The sequence below is a fragment of the Diadema setosum genome, chromosome 18 (assembly GCF_964275005.1).
Source record: "Diadema setosum chromosome 18, eeDiaSeto1, whole genome shotgun sequence".
NCBI classification, from domain to species: domain Eukaryota; kingdom Metazoa; phylum Echinodermata; class Echinoidea; order Diadematoida; family Diadematidae; genus Diadema; species Diadema setosum.
The window spans coordinates 26,061,750-26,084,916 of NC_092702.1; the positions used below are offsets into that span (position 1 = coordinate 26,061,750).

Consider the following 23,167-nt stretch of genomic DNA (forward strand, 5'->3'; position numbering starts at 1 on the left):
GGATATTGTACAATTTGTTTTTGTGTTTAGATTTGATATTGTAATGAAAGATGAATCACATCCGTTTCATGATGAGGTGACTGTAAACAGAGCAGGTAGAATTAGATTTCCAAAAGTAAAGACGGAGAGGTTCAGACGGTCATTTCTGATCGCAGCATGTAAAGCTTTCAATAGCAGATTTAATAGATGAGGTTATGTTTTTTGTTATTTATAGTACATGTCATATGTTTAAAATATGTGAACTGTTTTAATGATTCATGGTTCATGAGTCGTATTTTAAGACAAGTGCCAGATGACTCCGCCCAAGCAGGGCTCTGACCTATCTACATGTACTGTATGTGTTGAACTTAACTACCCTTTGTGCAATGTATTTGTGGTGTGAAAGTCCAGTATGTGTGCACTTGATGACAATTGTATTGTTCATTAGTTATGTTGAATTGTTACATATTTTTGACTCATTGCAAAATAATTGTACACAAATTTGTAAACAGCAGCAGTGTAATTGTGGATGAGCCAACAGTACACCTGGGAAGTTTTGAGCTGCATGTCTTGCCAACCCTATGACCTATGACTGAATTGAATGTTTTAGATTTTGTGATGAAATATTTTTAATTTATTATATATTGTATTTGTTACTGGAACATACGCAGAAAAGGAAAGAAGGAAAAGAATTAAGAGAACTTTTCAACAAAATGCAAATACGATAACATTATTCAGCATTTGCAATACGTCACACTGCCTGTTATATTTTAGTATGGTGTATGAATGTCTCTGTTTTTTTTTATATAGCCTTTGTCACGCAGCAAATTCTCTTTGAGATAATTTACTGTCTCCTATCCTTGCCCAGGCTCTTTGTGTGCTGGAGCGCTCTTTCACGTTGATTAGGTGATAGTTTTGGTGTGTGTGTGTGTGTGTGTGTATGAATAAGTTTATATGGGTGTAACTCGCGGGTGTGGGGTATGTGTGTGTGCGTGTATGTGTGTGTGCGTGTGTGTGGGTGTGTATGTGGAAGTGTACTCTCTGAGAGTACTCTCTGAGGGGGGGGGGGGGGGTAGTGGTGGCGTGTAGAACATGTGTTAAAGTCTCAACTGGAGGAGTGCTCTAGCATATGGAAGTGCCTGGATGGGGCGAATGGGGCGAAGGAAAAAAAAAATGCATACTTTATATACGCTTATTTTCTCCTGCAATATTTCATTCTTTTTTTTTGTATTAAATGTATATATTTTATGTATGTATGGTATAAAACTCATGTTAAGTTATTTCATGATTTATATTCTTCATTTATGCACCTCTATCTTTATGTATGTCCGAAAACAAATTTTATGTATATTTTATACATGACAATAAATTATCTTGAATCTTGAATCTTGAATAATAGATGTCAGTAAATTGTTCTTAAAAACTCAGAAACTACAGTATACTGTATAGTCTGGATGTTGATTGTCTTCAACATTTACTTTCCCGAAAAGGTTCTTGAACTTCAAGTTTGTTTTTGTTGTTTTCCTTGTCGCAGCTGTTATAGGTGGGTGAAATAAAGAACACAAATCAAGTACTCCTTTGAACTTTCTTTCGCAAAAACTTCTACCACCTAACAAAGCTTATTGTTCACACCCTTATTTAGAACGGGGAATCTTTAGATACAGAATCTGGTATGCTACTGGAGATGAAACATCTTTGTTGGTCAAAGGATGCAACGTGGCAAATCATTTCTACCGCCTTGATCTTGTGATTTTTAAACCTACTATCAGAAGGAGTGTCCCTCTGCCAAAATCTTGTTGCGGTTTTTTTTTTTTTTTTTTTTTCAAAAGGTTGGAAACAGAAGTGGAGGACTGAATCAATTCTTGATTTCATGTGTTTTGATTTGACATATCATTTCACTTTTTCTTTAAATACACTGGGAGATTGAATCTAATGGTATGTAGATATGTGATGTGTAACAGTCATGACTTGAATGGTGGCTCGGCAAGAGTAGATCATTGAGGTCATTTTGTAAATTCAATTTGTAACATTTAGCTCCACTGCATATCTTACATCTTGACAAACTAGATGGAACTAGCTATTATAGTTGTTTAAAATTCAAAAGGAATATTAGAAATTTCAAAATTTGAGATACTGATAGGTACTTAAATTTTCTAAAGTGAGTTGTCGGTTTAGGAGGCTGCAGAATCTAGGAATTAGGACACTTTTGAAATTTGTGCAGCCAGAATAGACAACAGAATATGATTAACAAAGAAATCAATGGAAGATATTTTACGCGACCTCATCCACGAAGTACCAGCAGTGACTACTAGAATTCGTAATGAAAAAAAAAAAAGAAAAGAAATGCATAACCAAACGAAATTGTAGTCTTGGGGATTTGATTGGTCTACGACACCATTTGCGGTACTTGACGATTAGAGGGAAATTTCACCATGATGACTGCATGCCAATCACACACACACACACACACACACACACACACACACACACACACACACACACACACACACACACACACACAATAACTTCTACTGCATCATGCTTAACTGAACAACATTAAGGATATTAAATGTTTCGCAATCGAAGACCGGTAATCAGACAGTCAGGCACAGAGACCCTACGACGATGCTATTTAAGTACAGTGTACATGATGTCATTGCACCTTTGGTCGAATTTTATTGATATTTGTTAAGCTCGAGGTTGATCTTTGTTTGCATTCATAGGTATACTAAATTTAAAAGCGACGTCATTTAGAGAGAAGAGAAGGAAAAGGGGATGTGTTCAAAATCTCTCCAGCCTCGCTCCCGTTCATAAAGTTACTTGCCTGCGGTTGCATAGTAAAGGTTATCTGTACAGTGAACAACTTTTTATGATTATTTTCAGCTGCAAAATTGGTTTAACAGTTTTGGAGACGTCATTATAATAATACACCGTATTTGTATAGTGCATATCACAAAAATAGAGTAATGTCTAAGAAAATAGACATGAGAGAGAGAGAGGAGGCACAACAAGATGAAAAGTTACAGAGCTGTGACAAACATTGTGTAGTGTTAGATCGAGTCCACGGACATGTTAAAAAGATGTGTTTTCAACAAACGCATAAAATCATCTACTGTGTTGGTTTACTTGAAATACGTGGGTAATTTGTTCCAAAACTCTGCTGCTACCAGCTGAAAAGATCTTGTGCCGTAAAACTGTGTTGATATTTGTGGGGGTGTATAACAGAAGTTTGGACTAAGAGCGAAGATTTCTTGCTGGACGATATTTTGTTATCAGCTGTTGTAAATACAGGGCCTAGTTCTTGCAAACACATAAATACCATGATTAAGATGGTGAAGTCAATCCGTTGCTTTACTGGCAGCCAGTGCAGTTGTCTTAAGATTGGACTTGATTATGTTCATTGAGTCGAGCACGTGTAACCAACCTAGCAGGAGAGTTTTGTATTCTCTGCAACTTTTGGATTTCATTGTTCGATAAACCATACAAACTGCCGTTGCAGAAATCAAGACGAGACATTATGTGAGCATGAACAAGTTTCTACGTCGACTTATTAGAAAGGAAAGGACGAATTGTTCCAATCTTCCGCAAGGCAAACAGGCTGTTTTACAAATTTGATTCACATGGGCTGACAATGTCATATGTTTATCTAGTCTTACACCAAGGTTCCTGGCAGAGTCAACTGTCTGTATACAAGTGCTACCGAATGAGATGCTATCAATCCTATACCGTAATCACATCATAGTTCCATGACGTAGGACCGTGCACTTCAGATTTATAATTTGAATACCGTATTCGACGGCGACAAGGCCGCAACGCCGGATGAGCCGCATCCCGACATTGGTGATGACAAACAGGAAAAAAAAAACAAACATATTTATTCATTTATTTCATACAAAAGTTTGATTGAAAGATGGCCTTACTGTCCATTCTAATGAGCTACAGCGGATTCAAGATTGACGCTGGCGCGGAATTTCAACTTTGGCGAGCCAGTATGACGTCATGTGACATCGGAGAGACTTAGAATTTGGTAAACATAATTATTATCCATAATATTACAAATCGATTCCATGAAAAAAAGAAATCAATTTCATTTTACTTACGCGTATATACGTGTGAATAGGGAGTTTTATTATATGCAGCGCGTACGTTTGAGACGACGCTTGCGTTGGACGTTCTCCCCTCTCCTGCGTCGTGCTCAAAAGTAGCATTAGGGAGCTTTAGATTTTAGACGCGCGGACGTTCAAAGAGAAAAAAAAACATGATCTGAGCGTGCGCAGTAACTTGATCCGCGCTACTGCGCACGCTCAGATCATGTTTTTTTTTTCTCTTTGAACGTCCGCGCGTCTAAAATCTAAAGCTCCCTATTAAATTACGCTAGGACGCAACCATAATTATGATCAGTGCGTCAAGCAGCTCTCTGCGTCGTGAATTGAGCTAGCCTTTTTCAAAGGCGGCTCGCAATGGGCTCGCCGGTCACGTGCTGTGAGCGCGTGTACTGAAATTATAGCAAGCTGCCTTTGCAAAAGGCTAGGATTGAGTGGACCTGAAAATACCACAAAACGTGCAGTGAAAACTCAGACTACGCGAGCTATGAATAAATCGACTTTCATACGTGATTTTGCCCATGCGTAGAACATGTTTGTTTTTTTCCTCTGAACGTCCCCGTCGCGAAAATCTAAAGCTCCCTAATTACGCGCGCGCACGGACGTGTGTGCACGCCAAATTTCAATGCTCAAAATTGTCTGAGACATAATGATATGGAAAATCATTTATTGGTTATTTGGAGCATTTTGAAATTTTAACGCGGGGTCCGCCCGCCTCACGCGCTCCAGGGCATTCTTTTTATGAAGATATTGACAATAATGTGATTTTAGGAAATGAATTTATACTGACGTCACATTTTAATGATCAGGGGGCCCGTTGCATAAAACTCCAACCGGATTTTTTTTTTCCGGTTGGAAGCTCCCAACCAGAGTTTTTATGCAACGGATTTTACATTCTTAAATTCTTAAATTCTTAAATTCTTAAATTCAGGTTGGGCAAATCCCAACCTGAATTTTGTAAGGTTGCTAAAAAAGTTTTATGCAACGGGACCCTGAATGTGATTCAAAATTTTCCATCCTTGAGACATACGAAAGAAGACAAGTTTCAAGTCAAAATCCATTGTACTCTTTGAAATAAAGTTTTATCACTCGATTTGGACAAAAAGAAAGATAAAAAAAGAGAGAAAGAAAAAAAGAAAATGGTTTACAGAAACTGGTGATTCGTGATCTCACACCAATTACGAAATAATTTTCAACATATTATATGATTTAGTGAAAATACTACTCCGAATATACTATTCCCTGTATACAATGTATAGGCCTACTCCTATGAAGAAATTGTCACTCGTCCCATTAGAATAATGAGTGAAAACAAGATGAACATTTAATAATCATTTCATTCCTGAATCAGGGTACTGGTTTCATCCATGTGTTTGTATATCGCATGTTTTGAGAGTACATTCATATATTATTTGAAGTAATCTACTGCGATATCAGACGATGCGCTAGGAATTTATTTTCTCCACTTTCAGACTTTGTTTTTCCTAGACTTTGATCTTCCCCTTACATATCTGAGTAGTGAAGACAACACCATCAACACAAACTTCGATAAAACGCAAGTGAGTTTCAGAGGGATGATTTCAGTAAGCACGCATATGATTTGCGAAGAACGCAAATATAGAATTACTCTAAAGTTCCTCATTTATTGTATAGCCTTTTCCTTCAGCAATGTTCATCTTACCTCATTCTGCGTTATCAAAGGAAGTGATATATTATGTTATGTCGGAAAAATGAAATAAATTTTGAAGTTGAATTGAAAAATATAGAATTGAAACTTTATCTTTATTCCAAGTAATGTTATTTCGAGCACTTCCTTCTTCCTGCGAAGAGAGAACTAAAGATGTTAAGACAGTATACATTCTGAAATCATGGGGGGGGGGGGGGACTTTGGACTGCAATATGCCCATCGGTGTGATTCTATCATTTATTCTCCCTCCATGTGACGATCAAGACCATCAGGCAGAGTGGGATAAAGAGCACTGGTGTGCCCTTCAGACGAGAAGACTGACCACGCACTGTTACATGAGAAGGCTGACTGCGAGGAGTGTGCCCCGTAGTGGTAAGTACCTCGCGGGGTGTGTACAGGAGCCTGTTGATGGACCATGCATTCGGGATGGCGTTCTTCGTGGCGTCGTTAACGATCTTTGTCATGACCTGACGGGGGCTGTACGAATTATGTTCCTGAAGTATTATGGCCGCCGCACCTACAGAGAAAGCACAACAAGTGCCTCTATTATAATACATGTACACTCCGAATGATAACTCTCGATTAGGGCCTATAGTATGGTGTAGAAAAAAAGTAGGTTTGAAAGCCACTCTTACGTTTAGTGTCAATATCATTAAATGAACTATTATTGAGTCAGTTGATCATTGTTATCCCTCTATTGCTTATAATATTATCGTCACCATTTTGTAGCAGCCTCGACAATGTAAGATAGCAGCATCTAAATATGATATTGACAACAATGATGATGATCATGGGAAATGCCGTGGGAGTAACTAAATGACAATTTCAACGAGGTATATACTGAGACAGCCATGATATGCGATGACAACGAATATACACGTATGCTTATAAATAAGCGAATAAAATAATGGTGATCAATTATATGACCTAAAAAAATACAAACGAGTGATTATCTTTCTTGAATGTACGAATGGTTAATCACATTGATGATATAATTATGAATGCACAATAAAGTATGATGAAAAGATAACGACTGCTGGCCGGATTTTTTTTTTTTTTATCATCATTATGCCCTTGTGTCCTGCAGCAAGGCATTAGCCTGGTGTGATCGACATGTATTTCAAGAATTCTCTCCTCTTCTTCAAATAAGGCTGAGTGTCATCTTCAACAACATAAACATCTAGAAAGCGCTGTAAAATAATTATCCATTTGACTAGTTATGCATATACCAAAATGTATCCATAGCCAAAATATGGAAGAAGTAACAGAGCAGTAAGTGAATTGATACGTTATATTTGAGCGGTGCACCAGCATGAAGTGGCAGTTATTATCATTTTGTATACCTCTTCATGTTTTTATGACTATGCCTCGAGGCTATGTGCGTTGGATTTCGTTATTTTTTTCACGTAAAGAAACTTAGTATTTCTTATATGCTGTAAAATATAACCATGACATGCATGATGTAGGGTTAACTGTAAATAAAAGTAGCTATAATGCGCTTTTGACCTCATTAACTAAATGTTTTATCAGAGTGTTATTGATTTTTTTTTGAAGAAGCATCACACATTATGACTCAGGTGAAGGTAAGCTGATTTCTTGCGAGTTAAAAACCGCGTAAGGCAGGTTTATTTTAATTCACTGATACGAAATAGAATGTTATTCAATTACGGAGTTTCCTGTCACTCGCAGTTTCAAATTCATGTGATTACCTGAAAGTGGTCATGGTCGAGATAACGATTGAATGGAATTTTAGTGATAGTAATATTTCACACTTCAAGTTTCGATCATAAACAAATTTATCTTTCCGTTTTCTTTGTATCTTATTGTACGTGCGACTTTCTTTATTTCATGAAATGCAGCCAGTGTGCGCTCTCTTTTGTTATGTTATAGAACTGCCCTGTTGTTCATTGGCACATTGATATCGGTTAAGATTTCATTCCCAGTATGAGAAAAGGCGATGATTTCATCATTTCCTTTAGTTTGTACAGAAATAGGATTCAGTGATTTTTGCAAATATTTCGCCACTTATAGCTCCCCTTAAGAAATATTTTTTAAAAAGCTGCACGATCATTAAAACTGGAAAAAAATATTGGTGTAGTAACTTTTTCTTTGATTCATTCAAAGGAAAAGAAATATAGTGAAGACTTTTGCGCACTGCAACGGCGTAAATCCGTACTGAGGAGTGGGGGGGGGGGGGATGATTGGCGATAGTCACCATCACCACGATTACAAGCCCATAACCGGACCGGCGGCCCCCCCCCCCCCCCCACACACACACACACATTTTACAGGGATCAAATGTCCCACTCCTTTCCATGCAAAGTGGGAGGGAAGTGGCAGCAAAAATATGACGACTTTTTGTTCTTGTTTTTGTTTGTTTGTTTGTTTGTTTTTTCTTGTCAGCCGACTTTCGGCGGAGAATCAGACCTTAAAGGTATGAAGAATTTTTTCTTGTTGTTTCTCTTGTCTTTTGATGTTCTTTCTTCTTGGCTGACAGGCGATTTTGCGCCCCCCCCCCCTTTCAAAAAACTGAATAATGCCCAACTAAATTCAATAAAATGATAATAAGGATATCCATTTCTTGAATAACGCAGTAGATATTTTCCTGTAGCTATTAATTGTATTCTTCAATTTTCTTGATTTAAGTCAGTGAAGCAATCATCACAGGGGCATCGTTCCGTTTTAATGATGGGGGATAGGGGAGGGACTTTGAGTTTGAATATCTGTGCGAGGGAGCGGAGCGGCCTGGGGGAGGGTGTGGGAGGGGGTTTGACATTGTACAGTCCCAAAACGGCAGTTTGTAGCTATATTTTTTCGCTTAAGAAATTAAGGGGGGTGGAGCGCACCGGGCGCAACTGCTAGCAATTACTGGTAGCAACATCAGGAGAATGACTTAAAGATTATATGCGAGCGAGCTTGAAAATTTTGACATTTCACAGTCCAAAAACTGCCGTTTGTAGCTATATCTTTTTCGCTTTGAAAAATAAGGGGGGCGCACCGGGCGCAACTGCTGGTAATTACTCGGCAGCAACATCAGGAGAATGGCATGACGATTAAATGCGAGCGAGCGAAGCGAGCGAGCTTGAAAATTTTGACATTTTACAGTCCCAAAACTGCTTTTTGTAGCTACATTTTTTCGCTTTGAAAATTAAGGGGGGGGGCACCGGGAGCACCTGTTGGCAATTACTCGGCAGCAACATCAGGAGAATAGCATAGCGATTAAATGCGAGCGAGCGAAGCAAGCGAGCTTGAAATTTTGACATTGTACAGTCCCAAAACGGCAGTTTGTAGCTATATTTTTTCGCTTAGGAAATTAAGGGGGGTGGGGGTGCACCGGGCGCAACTGCTGACAATTACTGGCAGCAACATCAGAAGAGTGACATAAGGATTAAATGCGAGCGAGCTTGAAAATTTTGACATTTCACAGTCCCAAAACTGCCGTTTGTAGCTATATCTTTTTCGCTTTGAAAAATAAGGGGGGGGGGGCGCACCGGGCGCAACTGCTGGTAATTACTCGGCAGCAACATCGGGAGAAAGGCATGACGATTAAATGCGAGCGAGCGAGCTTGAAAATTTTGACATTTTACAGTCCCAAAACTGCTTTTTGTAGCTACATTCTTTCGCTTTGAAAATTAAGGAGGGGGGGGGGGCACCGGGAGCAACTGCTGGCAATTACTCGGCAGCAACATCAGGAGAATAGCATAGCGATTAAATTACTCATGCGAGCGAGCGAAGCAAGCGAGCTTGAAAATTTTGACACTGTACAGTCCCAAAACGGCAGTTTGTAGCTATATTTTTTCGCTTAGGAAATTAAGGGGGGTGGGGGTGCACCGGGCGCAACTGCTGACTTACTGGCAGCAACATCAGAAGAATGACATAAGGATTAAATGCGAGCGAGCTTGAAAATTTTGACATTTCACAGTCCCAAAACTGCCGTTTGTAGCTATATCTTTTTCGCTTTGAAAAAAAAGGGGGGGGGGACGCACCGGGCGCAACTGCTGGTAATTACTCGGCAGCAACATCGGGAGAATGGCATGACGATTAAATGCGAGCGAGCGAAGCAAGCGAGCTTGAAAGTTTGTAGCTATATTTTTTCGCTTAGGAAATGAAGGGGGTGGGGGCGCACCGGGCGCAACTGCTGGCAATTACTGGCAGCAACATCAGAAGAATGACATATCGATTAAATGCGAGCAGGGAGGTGTTTCTCTTCCCACCTCCCTGATTCGAGCGAGCTTGAACATTTTGACATCTTACAGTCCCCAAACTGCCGTTTGTAGCTATATTTTTTTCGCTTTGAAAAAAAAAAGGGGGGGGGCGCACCGGGCGCAACTGCTGGCAATTACCCGGCAGCAACATCAGGAGAATGGCATGACGATTCAATGCGAGCGAGCGAAGCGAGCGAGCGTGAAATTTTGACATTTTACAGTCCAAAAACTGCCGTTTGTAGCTGTACTTTTTTCGCTTTGGGAATTAAGGGATGGGGGCGCACCGGGCGCAACTGCTGGTATTAATTACTGGCAGCAACAAATATCTCGTAAACACATTTATGATGTAATCTGGGGAAATTTCAATCCCAGAAGTGTATAACATTTTTCGTACTATTCTGGCAAACTGTTGATGATATGTCTTGCCTTTTCTGTGGGATTGTTTAATTAGGGATTAAAGAATCCATTTTTCTGTTCGTGAGATGAATGTTGTATATCAGTAAAATTGGCTGCGAATAAACTTGTCTTATTAATCTATTGATTTATGTTTGTTAACAGGTGAACTTTCTAGTGCTTTTTGCACATCTCCCATGAAAACAAAAAGAAATCTGGTTAATAGGTCTGAACCATTAATCTAAAGCAATGTTCATTAGACTAAAGGAGGTACTTGCATATGGCAAAATATGGGAATCGACACCCGTTCCTTTTGTGTTTTCTGGAGGCAAACGAATTATACTAACTGAGCAAAATCGTTGCCAATATGCAGAGGGTAAATGTGTTGCAATTCCTACGACTGAAACTCGTACAAGGCTGTTCACGAACTCGTTTGTTATCTAAAATTTTAGATCTTTGGGTAATTCATGCGGAGCTCGACGTGAGTCGTATCGCGCTCGGCATGGTGCACTCGTTCAGGCCTACGTCGATGGCACAGACTGTGTTGCATCAAGGAGGTGGGAAGAGCACCTCCCTGGTTGCATGCAGCTGCTTGCCATCTGGTTGTGTGGCTACCAGTATTTCAACATCCGAAGCATGCATTACGGTCGATATTGCTCTACATGCATTGGCGTGCGAGAGAAGTACGCGAGCGCTGCTAGCACTGTTCAGCAGTATGCTCTCGTCACGAGGCGGGCGTGCGAACGTCATGGCTCATGCATTACAGTATATAGCCTATAAGCTAGCTAGGTGGGGATGCAGCTGGTCTGATGCGACGAGACTACGAACAGTGGATGCGCGCGAATACGCCGCCTATGATCCAGTTGTTTGTCGTTGTTTTCTTTTCTTTTTTAATCGGTGGCAGTCTTGTTACACGGAAAAAAAAAAAAAAAAAAACTGCGATCGTGGCGCCTAGCGGACGCGGTAGATGCGTCCACTGTTCGTAGTCTCGCCCCATCAGGTGTATCGCTTGGCAAAGACAATTATCTCGCTGCATCATACGTTTCAGCAAATTACAAAGACAATAACTGCATTCTCCGCCTAAATTATAGGCTATGCAATAATCCATCATGCTGAAATCAACATCACCACATTTCTTTTTGTTTGTTTGTTTTTTTGTTCCTACATCTTTTTTCTTGGGAGAATTTCAGGGGGGGGGGGATATTTGTACAGGCCATCCCCCCCTCCTTCAAAAGTGGGGGGGGGGGGATATATCCCCCCCCCCCCCATCCCCCCCGGGATTTACGCCCATGGCGCACTGCATTGGGACAATTGCACAGCTATATACCACGGATCTCGTCTAATTTGCACATGGATGTGATTGGGGCCACATGTGCACTTGGAGTAGAGTTTATGCCATCTAAAACATGGAGTTGACTTTTGCTGTCCCCGTAAAACTCACCAGTGACGTGGGGACAAGCCATCGACGTGCCGCTGATCGTTGCGGTAGCATTGTCGCTTGTGTACCAGGTACTGGTAATATAAACCCCAGGAGCGTACAGATCAACACAATTGCCATAGTTGGAAAACGCGGGTTCATTGTCATTGTCATTGGTCGCAGCCACAGTCAATACCTGCCATTGTAAGTAAAAAAAAAAAAAAAAAAAAGAAAAAAGAAATAAGCGTCCAATTACGTTTGAGTTGTGATGTCATGTGGAAATAACTTTCATGCACTCTACACTAACGTCTTGTTTATAGGGTTTGATACAGAAGCCACTTCGTGTATCGGACAGGGGAGTTCATCCGCCTACTAGTCCCTCTTTACCTTTAATACCGCAAAACGGGATGAATCAGGATCATTTTAATGTTCCTCTAATTGTATATTGTCTTTCATGCAGCTCAACGACTCAATCTTTAGGTGGATATTTTATGTAGATGTAGAAAGCCTTATACATAAAGTTGTTAACAACACATCGACAGGAGCTAAAATATAAACGTGTTACTCGTCAGAACTCTTTGAAATCAAACTACTTCTTCCACCCACAACGGTAATCATACACTCTAGATTCACTAGTACTTAACTATTTCGAGGCTGGAGTATTTGGGAGTTCCTACAGTAATTGTAATCTGACACTTGAAGTATGGGTTTGATCTAAACAAATGTGTTAAGGGTAATAAAACATGCAGGAGTCTTGGCCCGTCTTATAGCCAGAGGAAAAAAGAATCACATACGCGACAGAGGGTAGGTATAGGGGCGGGGTTTAATACCAGACCTTTCCCGCCTTAGATAGGGTTAAGACAGCCAGGGCCACTCTCATCTATGGATACAAAACTGAAATCGCATTATACCCATGATCTTATGGCTCCCTTGTCAGCAGATTCGAAACAAAAATTCAAACTTTCGGAAGCTACAATTGTAGCTATAGGCATTACAAACATATCAGAGCAATAGGCAAGCTTGCAGTCCCCCTTTGCTAATAAGCAGAAAAGGGTACTTTGTTCAAGCAGGCATGTTGAGTTTTTCAAAAAATTCACCCGGATAAGCAGGTAATACTCATGATTATTCGTATAATCCTAATAAATGAGGCTTGCCAGCACATCCACCTTACAGCAAAAGTGGAATTTGGCAATATCAATAGAAAGAGATTGTTGGTAACATTCAATGCAGAATAATGAGATGGATGCTTTCCCAAGTGTTAATTGACAGATCAATCGGGTCATCTGCATGGTCTACGCAAGTTCATTCTTTGTTTGAACAGGATTGATGAATCCCATGTTAAAATTGTTACGTAAAGCCTATGCATTATGTCGCTCTGAAAAGTGAATGAAGTGCCCCTAACCGTCTAAGAAAAAACAAAGGTCATTCTGACTAATGAGCTTATATAATGAGCTAACTTCGAACTGGCTTATCTATGGCATCATAGCAATTAATCATGAAAAAATTTTAAAGGGCCATCTAACGACACCAGGGTGTCCCTATTCACCACAGTCTTAATATTTTTTTTTTTTGCCTATGACAAGAAAAAGTTATGTTTCCATAAATACCTGTTGAAGTAAATAGTGTAAATTCTAAGAAGTAATGTATGTTCTAAAAGGCTAGATTCAGGTGTATATGTTCAGCTTATTTTGTCAATCAGTGGCCACAGAAGCAGGAAAGTTTTGACCACCCTGATCTAGTGATATCTTTATATTTCTATGGGGATCGAATGTACCCTTAAAGACTGTGGGGGTTTTCACATCAGGGGGACCACGTTCTCGACACTGTTGGATGGTCTTTTCAACCAGTGAAAAAAGTTACAGCCAATATGAAATATGCAGAATCAACGTTCATCGGTTTTGTTTCTATTTACCTCGTTGTCCCTATTAAAGTTGTTTTACGGTACCCTGTCATAAACGGAAATCCGTGGATGGTATCCCTATTATTTGCTTTTATTCATCTATTTATTTTTTGAAGCTGCAGTTGTCCGCTTGATGTCCACTTGATACTCGGTACTCATGTCACCTTTTCCTTTTTCCGCAAGCGGAAGCATTATTGTGATTGTATCATGGGAAGAGCATTATGCAGTTATAATGACGATGAACCGTCTTTTCCAGAGCTTTTTTTTTTTTTTTTTTTTTGGGGGGGGGGGGTGTTTAGATGTAGATTATTTTGAGAGTTTGTAAATGCAACGGTTGTTAAATTGTCCGCAGTATTTTTCTAATGCAAAAACTTTCCATTGACTCCAGTAATAAGGAATAGAAAACTACTTCTGAACAAGTTGATAATCAAGTGTCTGCACTCGATTGTAAAATCGAAACTATCCATTAAAATGTAAAAAACGAAGCCCCACTAAGATGACAATGCATGTAGTCAGAGGATCAGGTGCTAAACAGGAGGAGGCGGAAAAAAATGAAAGTCAATAAGTTTAGTACGATAGAAAATATAATAAAATGGAAAGCGTGCTTATGATACAGTCGACAGACTTCCAAATAATCATATTGCACAATGTTTGATATTTTTATCGTATGAAGTTGTTATCTTTCGTTTTTTCCTTTTTGGGGATGCTTTAATTTCATTCAATAGAGTGAAGGTATACTTTGAGTTAGTTTTAAAGTGAATGTTGGGAAATTTTTGTGTGTTTTTTAATCATTTCTTTATTGTATTTTAATGTGATATACTTTTTCATTAGTCTGTTTTAACCATAATTTAATAAGTTAATTGTATATGTGTACAGGAATGCATCGCATGAGGGCTCACATGCCTTGAGGGCAAAAGTAAAATAATTACTTTTGTGAGCCCTACATAGCCCATGTGTGGCTCCCCTGTCCGTATTTTGCGTTATATACGTCAACTGTGCTATTTCTATGTGAATGTACGTTATGTAACAATTCTACTTTATTTTATCTTATTTTTAGGAGTTGTGGATAAACAGATGTCTATTAAGGTTAAATTACATTGGGGTTTCTTCCAGGTGAATAATAACATGCGTCGGCTTCGTCATTCCCCGCTGCCGCCACCACTGTAATACCATCATTGTAGACATCGTTCACGGCAGCGTCGAGGGCATCGGAGCCTATGGAGGTCAGGGACATCGAAACGATGGCTGGTTTTTTGGCATTTTTTCTGACCCAATCCAAACCTGCTTATGTATCAATAGGGAGAAAGATAACCGCACGTTGTCCCGATGAGAGAGAGAGAGAAAGAGAGAGAGAGAGAGAGGGAGAGAGAAATAACAACGGGATGAAGGACTGGTGCAAGAATTGAATGAGACCGCTGTACTATATGAGTGAGAATAAACTTCGTAATGTTAAAACGAAAGAAATATCTTGAAATGCTGTTTAAGAAGTTAGTATTGTTCGCTGATTCCTGTCAAATTTTGTCCTATTTTTTTTTAATATTGCACGTTGCATGCAACTTAATGTGATAAATGCTTAAGTATTTGCTCATACTCTGTGTTATATTCAATAATTTACAAAAAAAAATCATCTATCTGTACGTTTACGTTTTATAGTGTGTTAAGTGATTCATTCACTCATTTAGTCATTGAAATAAGCGTGTGGTTTTTTTTTTCCTGCAGATGTGCAAATCTTACCGTCCAGTAATCCAGTCAGCGTTCCTCTGCCATTGCAGTCAAGAACACGTATCCCATACAGGGTTGCAGCTCGGGCAATACCGAAAGAGTCTGCCCCTATCGTTCCGGCGACATGCGTTCCGTGTCCATCACAGTCAATACCATCCTGGATCGAAACACGATAATAGAAGCAATAGGCTCCAACTTGACTTTTTATCATTATTATTATTATTATTATTTTTTTTTTTTTTGGGGGGGGGGGGGAGGGCGAGGTCAAAGTTGGAAATAGTGGACCTTTCTAAGAAAACATATCAATCCAATTTAGGGTGCCGTCCGGGGAAGAGCTTTATTTACATTTCTTGTATTGAAATGATATGCAACATCTGGTGGAATACTTGGGAAATTTTCAATCAAAATGTTAAATCTTCGGGGAAATAAATTGAAAGTTTAATAATTCAAGCGCAGCGACAGAGTGGAATGGTTGTGATAAGGGGAATACCCCGTCTCCCATTTGCACGAGTTTTTAATTTTTAGAATTGAAATTAGTGTGCACTTTTTATAAGTATTATATTTTATATATCTAAAACGTTTTCAATAAATAAAAGATAAGACACGTTGGTCAGTCGTTAAAGTTGTAACGGAGAGTCCCAAAGAAACGTAGTTGTGTAATTTCTATTTCTACTACTCAGTTATCTAAGCCATTACTATGACTATTCACATCTTTTTAAACCTCTCATCAGCGCCGGGGGGGGGGGGGGGGTGAGAGGGCTATAACCGTCCCACACGGAGGAGCTTTTGCATTAACTTTTTTACCATCAAAATTTCAACGATCTGGCGTGCAATTTTTCAGGTGTAATATTTGGCATTTGAAAAAGTTAGAAAGGTATATTTTTAATTCTATTTTGCAAGGACATGATTTTATTGTTGCATAACTGTCACCTCTTGTTTAGCGTGTACGCCTGAATTATATACTACAGTATGGAGGTTGAAAATGGCGCTCACCAGCTGCAATGACAAAATGAACGGCAGTAAATTGAGTGGCGACAGGTAACGCGATATAATGCCATGTGATTCTCACAATATAATAACGAGAAATATAATTAGAAAATGGAAGAAATCAACAACGACAGTAACAACAAAAACAACAACAAGCTAAATTCTTTAACGGTTGTATGCATGTATTTCATTTCCTTAGTATGTAAAACAAGTACCTGTCCTCCAACAGTGTCCGTACCAACGACAGCTCTGCCACCAAAGTAAGTGTTGTTCGGATTAATTCCACTGTCCAGAATATACACGCTCACTCCGTTTCCGTCACCTGAATACACAGAGTACAGTAAGAAATAGCAAACGAAAAGACTCTGACCTGATTCGGTCATGTCCATGCTCGAAATGCTTGTCTAAGGCAATCGTTCAAAAGAATGAAACCCAAATATACCTGTGGTTTGAGTGAATGCAGCAAAATTTTTACACATGGCCAACAACAAAACCAATCCGTTGGAAAGTAATGGATTTTTAAAGTTATCTTTTGAGGGAATGACTACTATATAGTTTGTAACGCCACGTTTTGAAAAAAAAAAAGAAATATACAAAGAAAATTTCAAGAGAATTCCACAAAATTTCATTTTTATCAAAAATTTCATATTCTCTAGATTCAATTGTTACTCACATAATGTGTTAATATCACTCCCTGCTTTCCAAAATAGAGGTCAAGTGCTCTTTCAGTATGCCAGAAAAGTCAAAATATGCTAAATTTGCCAAACATGACGTTACAAAGTCTTTCCATCCAGCGATGTCAGCACCAAAACTTTAAAAATTACTACCTTTTTAACGGATTGTCCAATTTTCCTCAAATATTCACTCATGTGCTCTATTAGTAGTGGTGCATATCCTCGGTTTACAGACGATGATTATAGGTTTCATTCTTCTTGTAGTTCAAACCAAAGAAGAATTGGAACATGTTTATTAAAATGGACACAATGTGCCCCTTGGAATTAGGAGGAAATCCGCAGAAAAAATAATTATAAAAGAAAGAGAAAACAATCCCCACGGAACGTTTCAAGTTGACAAAAATAGGATAATTAATAGGGAAGATGTGACATTTTGGAATTTCGCTTTTTTTTTCGGAAAACACTTCTTGACCAGTCCTTATGAATATTCAAATGAGCGAGTTGATGATGTCATGTCCTCAAAATTCTAACGCATGTTACATAGATGAAATTCAGAAAGATTATCTTTTTTTTAAAACAGGTAAAAGTATACTACCATACCTAGAGCTATTTAACAGGTTAAATTTAGTGTGGTGTTTTTTTTATTCCGAGTTGTTTTAAGGCAAGTTTCATATCTATACAGCTTTTGAGTAATTTTAGGGCAAGTTTTATATTTATACAACTTTTGTCATTCGTGTATTTGAAATGAATAAGAAATTGTGAGAGCATAACATCATCAACTTGCTGATTTGAGTATTCTTATTAAGGACTTGTCAAGAAGTGTGTTCCGGAAAAAATTGAAATGTCAGAATGTCATAAATTCCTTTTTTGTAATCCGATTTTGATCATTTTTGCACTGTTCTGTAAAGATTTTTCTTTTCTTTTCCTTATGAAGCTTTAAAATTTTGGAGGGGATTTCTTCTTTAAGAAGTACTGACAGACTGAGAAATGATGGTAAGAAATATAGTTGCAACATCTGCAGTGTTACACCAACGTCACTTTCGGAGGTCAGTGAATAGGAATGAAAATAGAACTACAACAACAACAACAACAGCAAAACCCACCAAAAACCAGAACGTAGGTAACACAGGTGTCTTGCCAAAACCTAATGAAAATGTGACGCAAAAGATTCACTAGATAGCATTGATGGATTGGTTAGTCAGCAAGCAGATATCAAATTCTTAACGTACTAGTATGTTTTGATAAACCATGTGTAATAAGTTTCTGTCATAGTTACATACAAAAAAAAATCCTCATTCGTTCCAAGCATTCCGCGCATGATTTAACATCTCCCTTTATAATATAACAATTATTTGACACTGTAGAACCGTCGTAACCAATGTTCAAATGATTGCGCGGTTTTCTGATCATTTTAAAAGGAACATCGCGTCTTTTCAATGAAATCATATCATACCAGCAAAGTCGGTGTCTAAGTCCAACGGGAGGCTGCGTTGATTGACACGATCAACTCCCCATGAGTACTGCGCCCAAACGATGCTGTTCTCTTCAATGTAAGACACCTCATCCATCTCCAAGAACTTGAACGGTATGTACAAAGATAGAGAGGAGAGAAATGAGAGTTCCTCGATACAGATTACCAAGCGCGTAGGCAGTTTCATTAGATTTTACTGTGAAAAACAAGGTATTGCGGCATGTCGTTCCAGCTAAATAACAACTAATTCCATGATTCAAGACAAAACAAGAAATATCAACATCATTATCAAAGCTAGTCATCATATTTTGTCTAATTCTTCATCTCCTTGTTATAATAGATCAGCAAGTGCGATCTTACAAATTTAATAAATAGGAGATAAATTAAATTAACAGAACAGAGTCGGAATTTGGAGCTTGGGTACTTGTTCAAAGTTCATCGTGTCAATGCCGGCAACCAGGGATAGCCTAGTAGTATAGTGTTGCTGCATGGAAAGCAGGAAATGACAGTTTCGAGTCTCGTGGTTCTTTTTTCCCATATGTTTGTTCAGCTGTTGCGATCTTACAAATTTCAGTAGTAGAGGAAGACAAATTGAAGAAAATTCATACCTCAACCTTCACCGCTCTGCTTAATAATCTCTTGCTTTCAAACATATTATTAATATGCAAATGATGAATGTATATGAGTGCAATGGACAGAATATTTCATGTGGTGAAAGATTAAATTATCAATTTTTGGCTTGAATGGATCAATTAATTCATTCTTTTACCCAATGAATTTTTTTTTTCATATCTCCTAATAATGTACAGCTAAACACATGGTAAAGGATATCTATGCGAATGGTAAAAGTTGAAAAATAAATCGAAAAACCTTCGTGGCGTTATAACCATGAAGTAATTCTTCTCGACGGAAAAAAAAAAATATCTCAGGACTAGTATTATGCAGTTTTCCGGTGAGTGCAGTTTACTTACTTTTAGGAGCAATACGGGGGACAAACGAGCCGAGAAGCCATTGGCAACAGTAGTGAAGACCGATAGAACTACAGAATCTGCCCCCGACGACTGAACTTCGGCTGAATGCGAGTCCATAAAGCTCTTTACCTCATGCTCCCGCTACCACAGTAAGAACAAGCACATTGATTTGAAAAAAAAAGAAGAAAATGTTTAAAACGAAAAATAACAGCAAAAGGCGACAAACAATCAGGTGTTACATATATCATTGATTTACAACATTTCGCGCAACATATCCACTAAAAATAGCGCAACAAAAAAGAATCATCTATTATCAAATTCAATGAATATGTACGTTTCAACATGCTCTATACATGTAGGGGGAGAGGATATCGAGTCATTTGGATTTCTTAAGTGGGTTAATTCGTACACCTATATTTAAAAGGGAAATACATATCTTGTTGATATTGTGACCACCGATTTTTACCCCCTACCCCCCCCCCCCAGAAAAAAAAACACTTGTACAGAATTACAGAACAAACGTATTACATTATGACTGCATCAAACTTTTGTAAATCTCTCCACTAGTTATAATCAAGAATTCGTCCAATGTTCTATCCCTCTGCTGGTTCTTTAGCGTATCAGTCTCAAAGAGTTCCGGTATGTAGCCTGTATAGTGAATAGAGAATTACAATTCTTCAAAAGTCTGGCTTCAGGTAAACAAATTATGTCTCAATATAGAGCACATTTTATGTTATCTAGTATTACCTGAAACTGCTTCCAGGAAAGGTATAGTGTAAGAAATTCACGTTTTATGACAGATGAATTCGTAACGGATTTCTTATTCATATAGACTATGTATTATTTTGTATCGGCTTCTAAGATGTTGCATCAACAAAAAAACATAATATTGTTCTCTTTGAATTCATAATGTTTAAAGGGGAAGGCTAGCAACTGATCAGTGGGAATCAGTAGAAATACTGGGAGATGATTGTTCCAATCCTTATGGGATTCATTCAAGAGTTCATTGTATATCTATTGTTGTGTGAAAATGATTTGCTTCAGAATGGTCTCATATTCAAGTAATGTGCAGTTTAATGCTTCAAGGTTAGCGTCCCTGGTCAGTGACGGAGCATTAATATGCACATTACTTGAATATGAGACCGTTCTGAAGCAAATCATTTTCACACAACAATAGATATACAATGAACTCTTGAATGAATCCCATAAGGATTGGAACAATCATCTCCCAGCATTTCCACTGATTCCCACTGATCAGTTACTAGCCTTCCCCTTTAAATTGCGTTTTAAATTGGTTTGAACATTCTTAGCGTAGCTCATAAAGAGCTGGAAAACGGTCCTAACCTGAAAATTAGCAAGATTGTTAGAACCAAAATTAAAAAGTAAAACTGATGGATATCATTAGTGATAATGACGAATATCAGTTATTGCTCTCGGAAACAATCTTTTGAACATTACTATTTTTATGCATAGTTTGAGGGCCTTCATGTATTGATTATCGGCTGGTAATTTATCACACATCTTTAGGCAGATGTAACAGAACAAAAACCCCGTAAGGTCATACTTTCCACGTACAATGTACCTGCTGCATTGTTGTTTGTTAACACACGCACAAACAAGACCAACATTTCGGAATTACTTCCCTTCTGAGGTTTCTTAAAAGTTCTTAAAAATATGCTTTTCAATCGAATATCGAAATTTGAAATTAAAATATTCCATTTACATGTGAATCGCGTTTGAAGAAAAAACGATGGAAATTTGAAGATTTTTTTTACAACACTGTACAAAGTAAAATTATTGCAATATGTGTGACGATTATAACCCGAACTCACTCATTTGCATTTGTGGAAATAACCACAACTTCATAATTTCGTAACATCTCTATTTTTTCTAATCTGCTGACATAGTGATATTTTACTTCAAGATTTTGTATGCTTTTGCTCACTTTGAGTACAACAATGTATTCTCCTGGAACCCGGTGACTTTCTGCTTTCGTCCTGAGCTTTGAAGTCGGCTCACTCGGGATAGAAGACCTTGACGGTGTCGGAGACGCACTGTCTCTGACGGGCTTTGGTTCGACTGATAGCGTCCTGCTAGTCCAGGTCTTCGCCGCTTTGTTCTCGATGGCTGCATCCTCCCTTACCAGTGCCAGGATCACGATGACGAGAGCCAAGAAACTGCTGAACCGGGGCATGGTTTGTACTTGCACCTCACCAATTTGAATACTTCAAAGCAGGAATGTATGGTAGGAATTTTTAACAAGAAGAAACTAAAATGTCTACATTAAAAAAAAATGCATGTTCATCTAGGAACAAAAGTGGAAAAGTGGCAGTAGCCTTCAGGTTGCTCAGTGAATGAATCATAAAAACCGACTCACGTCAGGCGCCGCAAATACTTTTTTTTTTTTAATGTTTAGCTACTAGTGTGCACTTTGCACCAGGATACAGCTAGGCATAAAACAACTTCCTGTGTATAAGTCAATACTCTCAAATTCTGCCTACAGAATGTCATGATTGTATTATAATAGATAATACGCATTAAACAGACGGCTTTCAGAAAGAATTATCTACCCGACAGTAAGTTTGGAGCAGTCTGAACAGCTGAAAAAGGCGAGGGGGAGCCCGTTATATTTTGGACTGTTCCAATGAAATAGAGGGTAGACAATTCTTACTAACACTAATGTTCATTATTTTTAAATGGTGACATGTGGATCCTTGTCATTTGACAATGCACCTTGATTATTTACATGCATTTTGCTGTGTAGAAATTCGCAGGCAAGCAGCATGAGCTCAAAGCTAGGTAATAATTCGACCGAAGAAAGGGGGGAAATCAATAGGCGATGCGGACGAGTGCAGGCGGTCGTTATACCCTGGAAATAAAACAGAATGAGACAATTTGACCAACGATAGAATAAATTTTTGCCGGTATGTCACTCGTATTATACAGGTTGTGGCCCAATCCTCTAAGATGGACTTATGAAGTTGGTTTTGGGTTTTTTTGTTTGTTTGTTTGTTTTTTCTTTTTGTAAATCACGGTAGCCAACTGAACCAATAAACTTTCATTTTTTAGCAAAGGATCTTTCAGAGGTCTTTAGTACCGGGCATTAGTAAAATCTTATGCCCGCTTAATTGGCGTATTCGGCAAAATAGCATACTTGTCATGTGATTGCTCTCAGTCAATCATTCGATTAGGATCGATATTATCATGTTATGATATCTGAGATGAACTTCCTTACAGAGAGACTGTAAGCGCTAAAGTGTATTCATCATATCACAAAGTTTAAAGGTAGTTTATAGATAGTGGCGTCTGTTCTTGAAGAGCTGACTTACTCATGTTTTGCTTGATATAGGGCGTAATTCCCGTCAAACTCGGCTGTGCAGTATGACGATGTGAATGATGTGAGAATGTTCATGACAGCACACATGCGATACAAACATACGCATACATACCGGCATATTATGTACAGTAAATGGAGTCACCAATCTGCAGCGGAATCGTAATCATAACTTTTATGCCAAATTAACGTTTTCCTAAAAATCAAAATTAAGAAATCATATGAAGAACAGGATTTTATGTGACATTAAATATCTTCTTTTTATTCGTTTATGACTTGAAAAGAGGTGATAGTCATGAGTGATGAATTATTCCCTTATTTTTT

General features: G+C 38.4%; 1 protein-coding gene across 1 annotated transcript; it reads right to left on the minus strand.

Annotated features, from left to right (window-relative positions):
- Window positions 1-6,002: 6,002 nt before the first annotated feature.
- Window positions 6,003-21,703, minus strand: LOC140241418 (extracellular serine proteinase-like). The gene is made up of 8 exons (XM_072321149.1): window positions 21,455-21,703; window positions 19,510-19,650; window positions 18,521-18,644; window positions 16,609-16,715; window positions 15,419-15,563; window positions 14,781-14,965; window positions 11,809-11,980; window positions 6,003-6,286 (listed from the first exon to the last, which is right to left on the minus strand). The coding sequence occupies exons 1-8, from the start codon at window positions 21,701-21,703 to the stop codon at window positions 6,003-6,005; spliced, it is 1,407 nt and encodes a 468-aa protein (XP_072177250.1).
- Window positions 21,704-23,167: the final 1,464 nt, after the last annotated feature.